Raw genomic sequence first — 14,040 nt, forward strand, 5'->3', positions numbered from 1 at the left:
ATATCAGACACAATGTGATGCTCAGACAGGCATAGTATATCTATTACATTATCATATTCAATGTCATCTAAACAAATCAGGAGCTCATCTACTTTATTCTTCAATTCCGGAATATTTTGGTGAAAAATGGTAACATTATTTTTTACTTTACTTTTGTGAGAATCTACTTTTTTCTTTAATCCATCAATATTTTGGTTAAATACGGTAACATTATTATTTACTTTCCTGTTGTGAGAATTTAGTGAGTTTTGGATATCTTTAGCACCTGCCTGCCTGAACTTCTCATTGGACACTGATATTAGTCTAAAAAAGAAGTACATCCATGAGTACTAGTGTCCACCCTTATGGATTTCGCTAACAACCCTGCCAGTTTACCCTTCCCTTTCCTATTGAGATCCCCCCATCAATAGCCTCGACAGGAACCAATCCAATGTCTGACAGAACGGCCGCCCTACACAACTGATCCAACTCCATATTTACCCTCCTGACAGAGCGGTTCAACTGGAGCTGATCATGTCACACGAAAGCAGGCACCAGCCCAACTTTGTTATTGGTCGTTGCCGATGCTATTTTCACCAGGTCACACTCAATACTATAGCTCTGACCCCTATGAACACTGTTTCCCACTCCAACCACTATCATCACATGATCCTGCTTTGTGAATCCCTTGCACAAGGAACCTATATCCTCTACCACCTGGCTAAGACTTGCACTTGGCTTGAAAAAGTTTGTGACCTGGTACCTGTCACCTAATTTTTCCTGCAAAATGTGGCCCACACCTCTTCCATGGCTGCTATCTAGCAACAGAACTTTCCTCTTACTTTCTACTTTTTTCGAGACAGTTGGTTTCCTAGTGAGAAACTGTTGCCTTTCAACTACATCTACTTCTACTAGAGCCTCTTCCTTACTTAACTGTGGCAGCAAGGCAAATCTATTGGTTGTGCCAATTGGGAAACTGTCAGACACTGTCCCCTTTCTGTGGCCCCTGTTCCCAGCTACCACTTCCCTTTGTATTCTGGTGCTTACGTTTTCTTTCATGTGAGTAGAAATCTATGTTTTATAATTATATTTGAGACTGTTCCATTTGACATTTTCCTAAAATAGTTATTGATTCACTATTTTTGTGCTGTCTTTCTATGAACACATATCAGTTATTGTGAAAATAAGAAATTCTCTTTGTTTCTCCTGATCTGATTAATCCATAAAAACTTTCCTGTGTTACAGCTACATCTATGTCCATTGTACCACCTGTAGAAATTAATTCTGCATACAGAAGCTTATTTTCAAATAACTGTCTCTTTTTCCAACTTTCCCTTTCGTTTCAGAATGACTTATCATACTCAATCGGATTCATGGTTGTCATTCTTCGGTTTTTTACAATAACTGGGAAGCATGCGACACTGAAAATGCTGATGCTCACTGTGGGAGTCTCAGTGTGTAAAAGCTTCTTTATCATCTTTGGCATGTTTCTTTTAGTATTCTTTTACGCCCTTGCTGGGACCATTCTGTTTGGCACTGTGAAGTATGGAGAAGGGATTGGAAGGTAAGAGTCTATATTTTAAGTTTATATCACAATAATGGAAATTCCTGGATAGAGCTATACATTAAAGTAAAAGGCAACCACTCACGTACAGCAGATCGATACTTGGAGCACAGTAACATGTAACAGAAAACAGCATTCACACTAGCTTTCAAGTACTAGCTCTTTTTCCAGCAACAGTACACACTTTCGCACACACAGACACCTGTACACACATTTCCATAGCCACAGCAAGTTTATATCAGAAAAATGCTTAATAGATGTTCATCATCTTAATTAAATAAGTGGGCTTTATCCTGTATGTTAATGGATGTATGTGTATAAGTTCTACAACTCTGGAATGTCTGTAGCTTTTTCACCAAAATGTCATATACACAATACACTATTTGGAAAAAATTGAGAGTGAGACAACCCTAACAGTGCAAGGAATGTAAAGGAGATATCATCTAATAATAATTAAACATGGTCCATATAAGTTTGAAATCAGTAGATTTCGGGACTTCTGGGCTGCTTGGCAGCTGCCCCAAGATCACCTAATCCCAATTTTAGTTGAACAGAACTCTGTGGAGCCTTTTTGAGGTTTTTAGAAAGAAGAACACACTATAAAACATTTTAGAAGTAACTAAGCACATAAGGTCTGATCCAAGTGTGTCCACATCATATTTGACTTTAAATGGGACTTCCAGTCATTTGATGTAGTTCTTCACCCCTGTCTCTCTCAGCTGTGCTACTAGCACCAGGGTGAAAATAATGATCAATATATCTGGAACAATCGCTTCTGTAGAAAATGAAGAGATGAATTACTGTTTATCCAAGGGGACCATTTGTTCCCATGGCTCACTTTTTTAACATTAATAGACTGTAATTTCTGATGAGATGTGTCTTCTCAGTCAAAATCAACAGATCGTAAGAAATGGCTATTATGAACTGTAGAGCTCATTTAAGAATTCCATGTTTCATTTACCCATAACTTTATGTTATTACTCAAGAATAATTATGTTTTCTTACTTTTGGTGAAGAAACTGAAAATATTGTTTACAATCAAATTGATTGTTAACTTCTCAAATTTAGGAGAGAGGTTCTGGCTGATTTGCAACTGTGAGGCCAGATCTTAAGTTGTGCCTGGATAACCCAATTGAGGAGAGCATTACTCATGTAAGTGAGATTCTAAATTTGAGTCCTGAGTTGGCACACAATTTTAATCTGCCAGCAAGTTTCAAGTATTCTTTTAAATTAATGTAACAGTGAATATTTAAAAAAAATTATTTTATAATAAGTAAACTGTACTAACAATGTAGGACAAGACAGATTACTACTTATGGTGAAGAAGACATGTCAAGTTGCAGACAGGCACAATTAAGAACTCACAATTATGCCTGTCTGCAAACTGATGTATCTTCTTTACTGTATGTGGAAATCTCTCTTTTCCTGCATTGCTAATATACCTACCTGGAGTTTTTATTGTAGTAATATTTTTAAAAAATATGCATTGCTTGACAAAAATGTGGAGCATTCAGAAGGGGAGGAGGAAATGAAATTAAACTTTGTGGGTTCAAAGGGTATGTGATGTTACTGCAGTGGTTACAAAATCAAATCAAATTTACAACTTGTCAGTGTGAGCCCATTTATCAGTAATACATTGTGCCCCTTGTGGCAGGGTTGCATGCAGTGAGTTGGTTGTGTTGTTATAAATCCCTTGTATCATCTACTGAGGCAAGCTGGCTCACAATTTTTGTAACCAGTCCATGACATTCTACACATTGGCACAGGGACAGCGTTGATGTCTGAGCTGGTCAACATGTTCTATAATGATGATGTGGTGATCATAGGTGGTCAACCGGAATGTCAATGATGAATGTGTCTGCACTCACATTCCCATGTGGTCCAGCATTGGGCCACTGCCACATCTAAATGCCTCATAATTCTGGATATTGCACAAACAGACCATCTGGCCAAATGGATACCTACTATGATGCCCCTTCCAAACTTTGTCAGATGCTGATAACACTGTCTCACAGTATGCAACATGTCTATATCACTTCACAGTGATTACACAACTTCTAATGCTCTTCAGTCCCTCAGTTACCCATTCAGACGTAGTAACAGCACTAAACATTAAAACACTAACACATTCTGGTGGCTATTCTACCTTTCACAGAGGATTGCAACTTTAATTATTTACATACCTGCTGGTGGCGTGTACATGTGCAATGTTACATTGATATCTGACTATGCCTTCTGAGCACTTCACTTTTTTTGTCAGGCAGTTTATAAATGAAATTATTTGCTGTAGATTGATATTTATTTAATACTGATTTTTATTTATTATTCCATATAACTGGTTATAAGCTAGAGCAGCACATCTGTAGGAACTGAGCTGACTTGAAACTGGTTAATAAATGAAACTAGCTAGCAGATCATAACTGTGTGTCAACTGGGACTTAAACCTGGATACTTGCCTTTCATGGGGTGTGGTTTTACCATCAGAGCTATCCAGCCACAATTCATGACTAGACCTCAAAGCTCCACTTTTGATAGTACCTCTCTCTTACACCCCAAACTCCACAGAAGTTCTCCAGCATACTTAGCTGTGTTACCAGCACAGTGTAGGCAGCCTGGACAATACAGTTGTGCAGGTGTATGTGTGTGTATGTATGTGTATTCTGTTTGCTCTGAAGAAGGATTTGTGTGGAATCTGAGCCATGTTCTCAGTCATGCCTGTCAACAATTCAACTATATGATTGGTTGTTGTCCTTATTCCTTCCATTATTTATTTTCATGCAAATTGTCTGGATACCAGTATGGGATCATTCCATATATTACAATGAAAAGAACTGCTTGTATTTATGCACAGAGAAAGTTTGCCTTAATTATTAGTGGTTTTTGATCTTAAACTTTCCATATACAGAAGCATATTAAAGTTGTATTAATTCCACTCATTCAGATTTTTTCTTAAATTTTACTTTCTGCATTTATTGTAGCCCTAGTCAATCACTGAATTCTGGCTAAATCAGATACCATCTAAGGATGTTAAGCAGACTCACACCATTCTGTAGAAAAATAATTTACTTTCACACAGGGCGTAGAAGAGATTTTTGTGTGGTTAACACACTTGGCATTAATAGTAAATGATAAATTTTCCAAGTTCATAAATTACTACCAAATTGGCTTAAAATTTTGATTCACAAATGTTTAAAAAGTAGCTACACCAGTGGGCAATTCTTAAAGGAACCTACACTTTAGAACTGACATCAAAATAAATTGTAGCAACAGTTTTGTCAGAGCTCCAAATACAGTAATGTAAAGCTTACAAACAAATGAATTCTGATGCGGTTGTGTGATACACTGACTATAGACTAAATATTGTTTAGTAGTATAAATAATCTTGGAGTGTAAATGGCAATATATATGTATGTATCATTTGACGTTGTTGTGTAAAATTAATGTTAGTAAGTAAATAAATAATTAAAGGACAGAAATAAGAATTTATTCTACTTACTGCATGAATTTAAAATGAAAAATAATTTATGGTTGCATTATAATATTTGAATCATTTATACAACAAGACTGTCTATCTTACAAGTCATCTTTATCTTTTCAGAAGAGCAAATTTTGGCTCACCTGTGACTGGTGTGGCAATGTTATTTCGCATTGTCACTGGTGAAGATTGGAACAAAATAATGCATGATTGCATGGTGCAGCCACCATATTGCACACCTGCAGACAATTATTGGGAAACTGACTGTGGAAATTTTACAGCATCTCTCATTTACTTTTGTTCTTTCTACGTTATTATCACATACATTGTTCTTAACTTATTAGTTGGTGGGTGAGAGCCGACATTATATATTTTGTGATTGATATTAGAATCTGAAATGTGATACACACAGGTAACTAGCTTTCTTTTACAGCCATCATCATGGAGAATTTCTCACTGTTTTATTCAAATGAAGAAGATGCCCTTTTGTCATACGCCGACATCCGTAATTTTCAGAACACTTGGAATGTGGTTGATATACATCAGAGAGGGGTTATTCCTGTAAGAAGAGTAAGTTTTACTTCCTTTGTTTTGACCATCAAAGCTAAGATTCATTTGGTGCTTCACTCTATTTGTTGCAGATAACCCTTTTCTCTGTTACCAATTTCCATATAACTGCTAGTCATATTTTACCGTTATCTAGCCCAGTATCAATTAGCCTATGATATCCCTTCCAAAAACACGTTTTCAGATGCTTGTGTTTCACTGATTCCTAAAATCTCCAACTGTTTGCTTTCAGTTTTTATCTTTGAGATTTACTCACATATTGCCCACCATAATTAACATTCTTTTTTTCTGTTGATAACTCCTTCTTAGTAGTTCATATCTGATGATCCATGTGGTAGATTACTGTATTTGATTTCTTAAATATTTTTCCAACGATGAGGCCTTGTTGACTCTTTTAACATAAAATTGCATCTATTAGGGAGAAGTAATGTGGTGATTCACATCACAATTTTTTGGTCATTAAAGTCATTCTCATCTTAACAACATTAGCAGGTACCACCACAGTTTCTGTACCACTCTCCTTTATTTCTACAAACTGTGGCTACTGGAGGAACTGCTGCTGCCTTCCAGGATAAAGTTTTCCTATGTATCAGTAACAACAGAGATCATTACTGATTCTCCACGCTTACTAGCCATGTGGTAAGGACTTGAACTATCATTGAGAAGGATACTGGTTAAAATCTCCATCAGGGTGTCAAATTTAGGTTTCCAAAAAAGAGCTTACCATAAATCTTGGGATGGATGCTTGTATTCAAAAGGACGCAACTGATTTCCTTCCACACTATGAGCATTAGCTCTGTCTCTGATAAACTCACAATCTTTCTTTATTTTATATCATTGAGTCACATTGATGATCTTTTTTCAGTAACCTCATAGACAATTCGCAAACAGTGGGAAGTCCAGATTGGAATGTCAACAGTTATGGGAGGGGTATATTGCTATTCACCATAAAGATGGCATGCTTAGTGGCAGATAGGTACATTGAAGAGACTTTTACACATTTAGCATTTATCCGAAATCTTCATCAGAAAAGTAAAACACATATGCAGTCACACAAGGAAGCACACCTCTCTCTCTCTCTCTCTCTCTCTCTCTCTCTCTCTCTCTCTCTCTCTCTCACACACACACACACACACACACACACACTACTGCTATCTCTGGCTGCTCAGGCCTGAGTTGCCAGGGATAGTGAAAATGTGTGTGTGTGTCGGGGGGGGGATTGGCTTGCTTCTTGTGTCAGTGCATGTGTGTTTTACACTGAGCTGCAGACAGGGACAATGAAAAGACTGTTACACGTTAAATTTTTAGCCAAAACCATCATCAGAAAAGAAAAACACACACACATTCTTACAAGCAAGCACACCCCCCACACACATGACTGCTACCTCTGGCTGCTCAGGCCTGGGGTACCAGAGATAGTGGTAATTTGTGTATTAGGTTTGCTAGCTTGTGTGAATGTGTGCAAGTTTTTCTTTTCCGATGAAATCTTTGGCTGAAGGCTTAATGTGTAACAGTCTTTTCATTGTGCTGTCTGCATCTCAGTGGTTATCTTTATGGTGAGTGTCAGTCAACCCTTCCTATTACTGTTCATACACAATTGTAGTCTTTTCCATACCTCTGGAAAGAGATCCTTGCAATAGACTACCAACTATAGTGGTTATTTCTCTTTCACATCCATATTTTTGTAGCTAGTAGAGGCAGAGTGTGCTCGCAGAAGAGGCATTCAGGTTGGGAGTGGCGAGGGGGTGGGGTGCATGTTTCACTTTGCAATAGATTGTGAATATTCTGCTCCATCTCCAGCTTTCCCTTCTGCTCCTTATTAAATTTTTCTTCCCTAAATATTTTTTATAATATCAGTATTAATATTAATCTGCAATCTGTAAATGTGAGAGTAATAAAAACATCTCCACTCTTCTCTGTAGTTTTACTGTTAGCATTTATGCTTGTTACTAGAAAATTCTGTAAATTTCATCACATTTTTAGAAAATTACATGGTGCCTTGATTGTATCAAAGCATTGTATGAATTTCAAAATTTTCAAAATAGTAACCATAGTTCATATGCATTCTGTGTTGCTGACCAATTTTAGTTTGAAGAGGTAGTAGAACAATTAGATATCAAGTGTCAGTTTTTGCACCTTTCTTATGGCAAAAGATGAATAAAGTTAAAAATAAATTTAAATGTCATAAAAGCACAGACTTGCATATTAATTTCCATGAATTGCAGTTGTAACATGAGTAACATTTATTTTCAGGTGAAATTTATTTTGAGATTGCTGAAAGGCCGGCTTGAGGTTGATCCACAGAAAGATCGACTCCTCTTCAAGCATATGTGTTATGAATTGGACCGTCTTCACAATGGGGAAGATGTGACTTTCCATGATGTTCTAAAGTAAGAAACTCAGTAGGCCTGGGAACTGAGCCATCTGTTTGCTCACACTTAAGTTTCACAGTTTCTGTGACGTTTTTAGTATAATTCAAGAAATTATTAATATAAAAACTAAGCAATGGAAAATCCAGGATGGAATACTGACAATTTTATGAAAAGGATAGATTGCTGCTCACCATATAGCAGAGATGTTGCCTCTCAGACAGGCACAACAGAAAGATTGCTACACACATAAGCTTTCGGCCAAACGACCTTCTTCTGAAATAGATAACATACACACACACAAATGCAACTCACACACCATGACCACTGTCTCTGGTTGTCGGGTCTGGCCCTGGTGCCCAGAGACAGTGGTCATGTGTGTGAGTTGCATTTGCATGAACATGTCTGTGTATGATGTCTGTTTCAATATAAAAACTAATGATATCAATATAATAGAGGGAAACATTCCACGTGGGAAAAATATATCTAAAAACAAAGATGATGTGACTTACCAGACAAAAGGTCGATAGACACACAAACAAACACAAACATACACACAAAATTCGAACTTTCGCAACCAGCGGTTGCTTCGTCAGGAAAGAGGGAAGGAGAGAGAAAGACGAAAGGATGTGGGTTTTAAGGGAGAGGGTAAGGAGTCATTCCAATCCCGGGAGCGGAAAGACTTACCTTAGGGGGAAAAAAGGATAGGTATACACTCACACACACACACACACACACACACACACACACACACACACATATCCATCCGCACATACACAGACACAAGCAGACATTTGTAAAGACAAAGAGTTTGGGCAGAGATGTCAGTCGAGGCGGAAGTACAGAGGCAAAGAAGTTGTTGAAAGACAGGTGAGGTATGAGCAGCGGCAACTTGAAATTAGCGGAGGTTGAGGCTTCGCGGATATCGAGAAGAGAGGATATACTGAAGGGCAAGTTCCCATCTCCGGAGTTCTGACAGGTTGGTGTTGGTGGGAAGTATCCAGACAACTCAGACGGTGTAACACTCTGCCAAGATGTACTGGCCGTGCACCAGGGCATGTTTAGCCATAGGGTGATCCTCATTACCAACAAACACTGACTGCCTGTGTCCATGGACAGTTTGTTGCTGGTCATTCCCACATAGAAAGGTTCACAGTGTAGGCAGGTCAGTTGGTAAATCACGTGGGTGCTTTCACACGTGGCTCTGCCTTTGTCGTGTACACCTTCCGGGTTACAGGACTGGAGTAGGTGGTGGTGGGAGGGTGCATGGGACAGGTTTTACACCGGGGCCGGTTACAAGGGTAGGAGCCAGAGGGTATGGAAGGTGGTTTGGGAATTTAATAGGGATGAATTATGAGGTTATGAAGGTTAGGTGGAGTGGGGAGGATTTCACGAAGGATGGATCTCATTTCAGGGCAGGATTTGAGGATGTCGTATCCCTGCTGGAGAGCCACATTCAGAGTCTGATCCAGTCCCGGAAAGTATCCTGTCACAAGTGGGGCACTTTTGTGGTTCTTCTGTGGGAGGTTCTGGGTTTCAGGGGATGAGGAAGTGGCTCTGGTTATTTGCTTCTGCACCAGGTCGGGAGGGTAGTTGCGGGATGCGAAAACAGCATGTTTGATTACAATATTTAAAAATTCTGCAAAGAGAATATTTTCTGTATCTTTCATATAGAATGTCACATCAAAAGATATTTTACTGAATACTGAGAAATATACACACATCAAAAAAAGTTTTGCATTACCTCAGTTCTGAGTGTTCCAGAACCTGTACAGACAATTGGAATAGAGATGAACATAAACATCATTTCCGCCATTTTTACTGCTCATGAAACCAAACATTGCATCTTGTATCACCATAGAATGAGACCTTCACAGGTGGTCGTCCACAGATTGCTGTACACTCCGATTCCCCTAATACCCTGTAGTACATACTCTTGATTTGATGCATGCCTGTATTCAATGTGGCATATTATCCACAAGTTCATCAAGGTACTGATGGTCCAGATTGTCCCACTCCTCAATGGCAATTTGACGTAGATCGCTTGGAGTGGTTGGTGGGTCACTTCATCCATAAACAGCCCTTTTCAATCTATCCCAGGCATGTGTGATAAGGTTCATGTCTGCACAACATGCTGGCCACTCTAATCAATCAATGTTGTTATCCTCATGGAAGTCATTCACAAGAAGTGCATGATGTGGGAGCAAATTGACGTCCATGAAGACTGTGCGCGAATTGTCGACCATGAAGACGAGTGCTTCACCAATATGCTGCTGATATCTACATCTACATCTACATCCATACTCCGCAAGCCACCTGACGGTGTGTGGCGGAGGGTACCCTGAGTACCTCTATCGGTTCTCCCTTCTATTCCAGTCTCGTATTGTACGTGGAAAGAAGGATTGTCGGTATGCTTCTGTGTGGGCTCTAATCTCTCTGATTTTATCCTCATGGTCTCTTCGCGAGATATACGTAGGAGGGAGCAATATACTGCTTGACTCTTCGGTGAAGGTATGTTCTCGAAACTTTAACAAAAGCACTATCAGTCGAGGGTGGCATTCACGTATCGTACAGCCATTATGGCATCTTCCATGACCATCAGAAGCACACCCTACATAATGCTACCCCAAAACAGCAGCGAACCTCCACCTTCCTGCACTCGCTGGACAGTGTGCCTAAGGCATTCAGCCTGACTGGGTTGCCTCTAAACATGTATCCGACGATTATCTGATTGAAGGCATATGCGACACTCATCAGCTAAGAGAATGTTATGCCAATTGTGAGTGGTCCATTCGGCATGTTATTGGGCCCATCTGTACAGCATTGCGTGCTATCATGGATGCAAAGATGGATCTCTCCATGGATGTCGGGAGTGAACTTGGGCACCCTACTGTGCACAGTTTGACTCGTAGCATGACGTCCTGTGGCTGCACAAAATGCATTATTCAACCTGGTGGCATTGCTGCATGGACCTTCCCGTTGGTGGGGAGGCTTGCGTGCCTCAGCGATGCAGATAGCCGTTCCGTAGGTACAACCACAACGGAGGGGTATCTGTTGAGAGGCCAGACAAACATGTGGTTCCTGAAGATGGGCAGCAGCCTTTTTAGTAGTTGCAAGGGCAACATTCTGGATGATTGACTGATCTGGCCTTGTAACAATAACCAAAACGGCCTTGCTGTGCTGGTACTGCAAACGGCTGAATGCAAGGGCAACTATGGCCGTAATTTTTCCTGAGGGCATGCAGCTTTACTGTATGATTAAATGATGATGGCGTCCTCTTGGGTAAAATATTCCGCAGGTAAAATAGTCCCCCATTCGGATCTCTGGGCGGGGACTACTCAAGAGGATGTCATTATCAGGAGAAAGAAAACTGGCGTTCTACGGATTGGAGCGTGGAATATCAGATCCCTTAATCAGGCAGGTAGGTTAGAAAATTTAAAAAGGGAAATGGAAGGTTAAAGTTAGATATAATGGGAATTAGTGAAGTTCAGTGGCAAGAGGAACAAAACTTCTGGTCAGGTGACTACAGGGTTATAAACACAAAATCAAATAGGGGTACTGCAGGATTAGCTTTAATAATGAATAGGAAAATAGGAATGCGGGTAAGCTACTACAAACAGCATAGTGAATGCATTATTGTGGCAAAGATAGATACGAAGCCCACACCTACTACAGTAGTACAAGTTTATATGCCAACTAGCTCTGCAGATGATGAAGAAATTGAAGAAATGTATGATGAAATAAAAGAAATTATTCAGATAGTGAAGGGAGACGAAAATTTAATAGTCATGGGTGACTGGAATTCGAGTGTAGGAAAAGGGAGAGGAGGAAACATATTAGGTGAATATGGATTGGGGCTAAGAAATGAAAAGAGAAAGCCGCCTGGTAGAATTTTGCACAGAGCACAACTTAATCATAGCTGACACTTGGTTTAAGAATCAAGAAAGAAGGTTGTATACATGGAAGAACCCTGAAGATACTAAAAGGTATCAGATAGATTATATGATGGTAAGACAGAGATTTAGGAACCAGCTTTTAAACTGTAAGACATTTCCAGGGGGCAGATGTGCACTCTGACCACAATCTATTGATTATGACCTGTAGATTAAAACTGAAGAAACTGCAAAAAGGTGGGAATTTAAGGAGATGGGACCTGGATAAACTGAAAGTACCAGAGGCTGTACAGAGTTTCAGGGAGAGCATAAGGGAACAATTGACAGGAATGGGGGAAACAAAAACAGTAGAAGAAGAATGGGAAGCTTTGAGGGATGTAGTAGTGAAGGCAGCAGAGTATCAAGTAGGTAAAAAGACGAGGGTAGTAGAAATCCTTGGGTAACAGAAGAAATATTGAATTTAATTGATGAAAGGAGAAAATATAAAAATACCGTAAATGAATCAGGCAAAAAGGAATACAAACGTCTCAAAAATGATATTGACAGGAAATGCAAAGTGGCTAAGCAGGGATGGCTAGAGGACAAATGTAAGGATGTAGAGGCTTATCTCACTAGGGGTAAGATAGATACTGTCTACAGGGAAATTAAAGAGACCTTTGGAGAAAAGAGAACCACTTGTATGAACATCAAGAGCTCAGATGGAAACCCAGTTCTAAGCAAAGAAGGGAAAGCAGAAAGGTGGAAGGAGTATATAGAGGGTTTATACAACGGCGATGTACTTGAGGACAATATTATGGAAATGGAAGAGGATGTAGATGAAGATGAAATTGAAGATACGATACTGCGTGAAGAATTTGACAGAGCACTGGAAGACCTGAGTCGAAACAAGGCCCCCGGAGTAGACAACATTCCATTGGAACTACTGACGGCCTTGGGAGAGCCAGTCCTGACAAAACTCAACCATCTGGTGAGCAAGATGTACGAAACAGGTGAAATACCCTCAGACTTCAAGAAGAATATAATAATTCCAATCCCAAAGAAACCAGGTGTTGACAGATGTGAAAATTACCGAACAATCAGTTTAAAAAGCCACAGCTGCAAAATACTAACACAAATTATTTACAGACGAATGGAAAAACTAGTAGAAGCCGACCTCGGGGAAGATCAGTTTGGATTCCATAGAAATGTTGGAACACGCGAGGCAATACTGACCTTAACGACTTATCTTAGAAGAAAGATTAAGGAAAGGCAAACCTACTTTTCTAGCATTTGTAGACTTAGAGAAAGCGTTTGACAATGTTGACTGGAATACTCTATTTCAAATTCTAAAGGTGGCAGGGGTAAAATACAGGGAGCGAAAGGCTATTTACAATTTGTACAGAAACCAGATGGCAGTTATAAGAGTAGAGGGGCATGAAAGGGAGGCAGTGGTTGGTAAGGGAGTGAGACAGGGTTGTAGCCTCTCCCCGATGTTATTCAATCTTTATATTGAGCAAGCAGTAAAGGAAACAAAAGAAAGTTTTGGAGTAGGTATTAAAGTCCATGGAGAAAAAATAAAAACTTTGAGGTTTGCCGATGACATTGTAATTCTGTCAGAGACAGCAAAGGACTTGGAAGAGCAGTTGAATGGAATGGACAGTGTCTTGAAAGGAAGATATAAGATGAACATCAACAAAAGCAAAACGAGGATAATGGAATGTAGTCGAATTAAGTCGGGTGATGCTGAAGGAATTAGAGTAGGAAATGAGACACTTAAAGTAGTAAAGGAGTTTTGCTGTTTGGGGAGCAAAATAACTGATGTTGGTCGAAGTAGAGAGGATATAAAATGTAGACTGGCAATGGCAAGGAAATCGTTTCTGAAGAAGAGAAATTTGTTAACATCGAGTATTGATTGAAGTGTGAGGAAGTCATTTCTGAAAGTATTTGTATGAAGTGTAGCCATGTATGGAAGTGAAACATGGACGATAAATAGTTTAGACAAGAAGAGAATGTGGTGCTACAGAAGAATGCTGAAGATCAAATGGGTAGATCACATAACTAATGAGGAAGTATTGAATAGGATTGGGGAGAAGAGAAGTTTGTGGCACAACTTGACCAGAAGAAGGGTTGGTTGGTATGACTTGTTCTGAGGCATCAAGGGATCACAAATTTAGTATTGGAGTGCAGCGTGGAGGGTAAAAATCGTAGAGGGAG

At 39.5% G+C, this 14,040-nt stretch overlaps 1 protein-coding gene across 1 annotated transcript in view; it reads left to right on the forward strand.

The window, feature by feature from the left end:
- The window catches only part of LOC126276364 (sodium leak channel NALCN), a 361,108-nt gene that overhangs the window by 292,308 nt on the left and 54,760 nt on the right, over window positions 1-14,040 (forward strand). The window contains exons 25-28 of the mRNA XM_049977270.1: window positions 1,326-1,543; window positions 5,142-5,365; window positions 5,452-5,588; window positions 7,839-7,975. Coding sequence (XP_049833227.1) covers window positions 1,326-1,543; window positions 5,142-5,365; window positions 5,452-5,588; window positions 7,839-7,975 — 716 coding nt within the window. The remainder of the gene's footprint in view (window positions 1-1,325; window positions 1,544-5,141; window positions 5,366-5,451; window positions 5,589-7,838; window positions 7,976-14,040) is intronic.

Source organism: Schistocerca gregaria, chromosome 1 (genome assembly GCF_023897955.1).
Source record: "Schistocerca gregaria isolate iqSchGreg1 chromosome 1, iqSchGreg1.2, whole genome shotgun sequence".
Taxonomy (NCBI): Eukaryota; Metazoa; Arthropoda; class Insecta; order Orthoptera; family Acrididae; genus Schistocerca; species Schistocerca gregaria.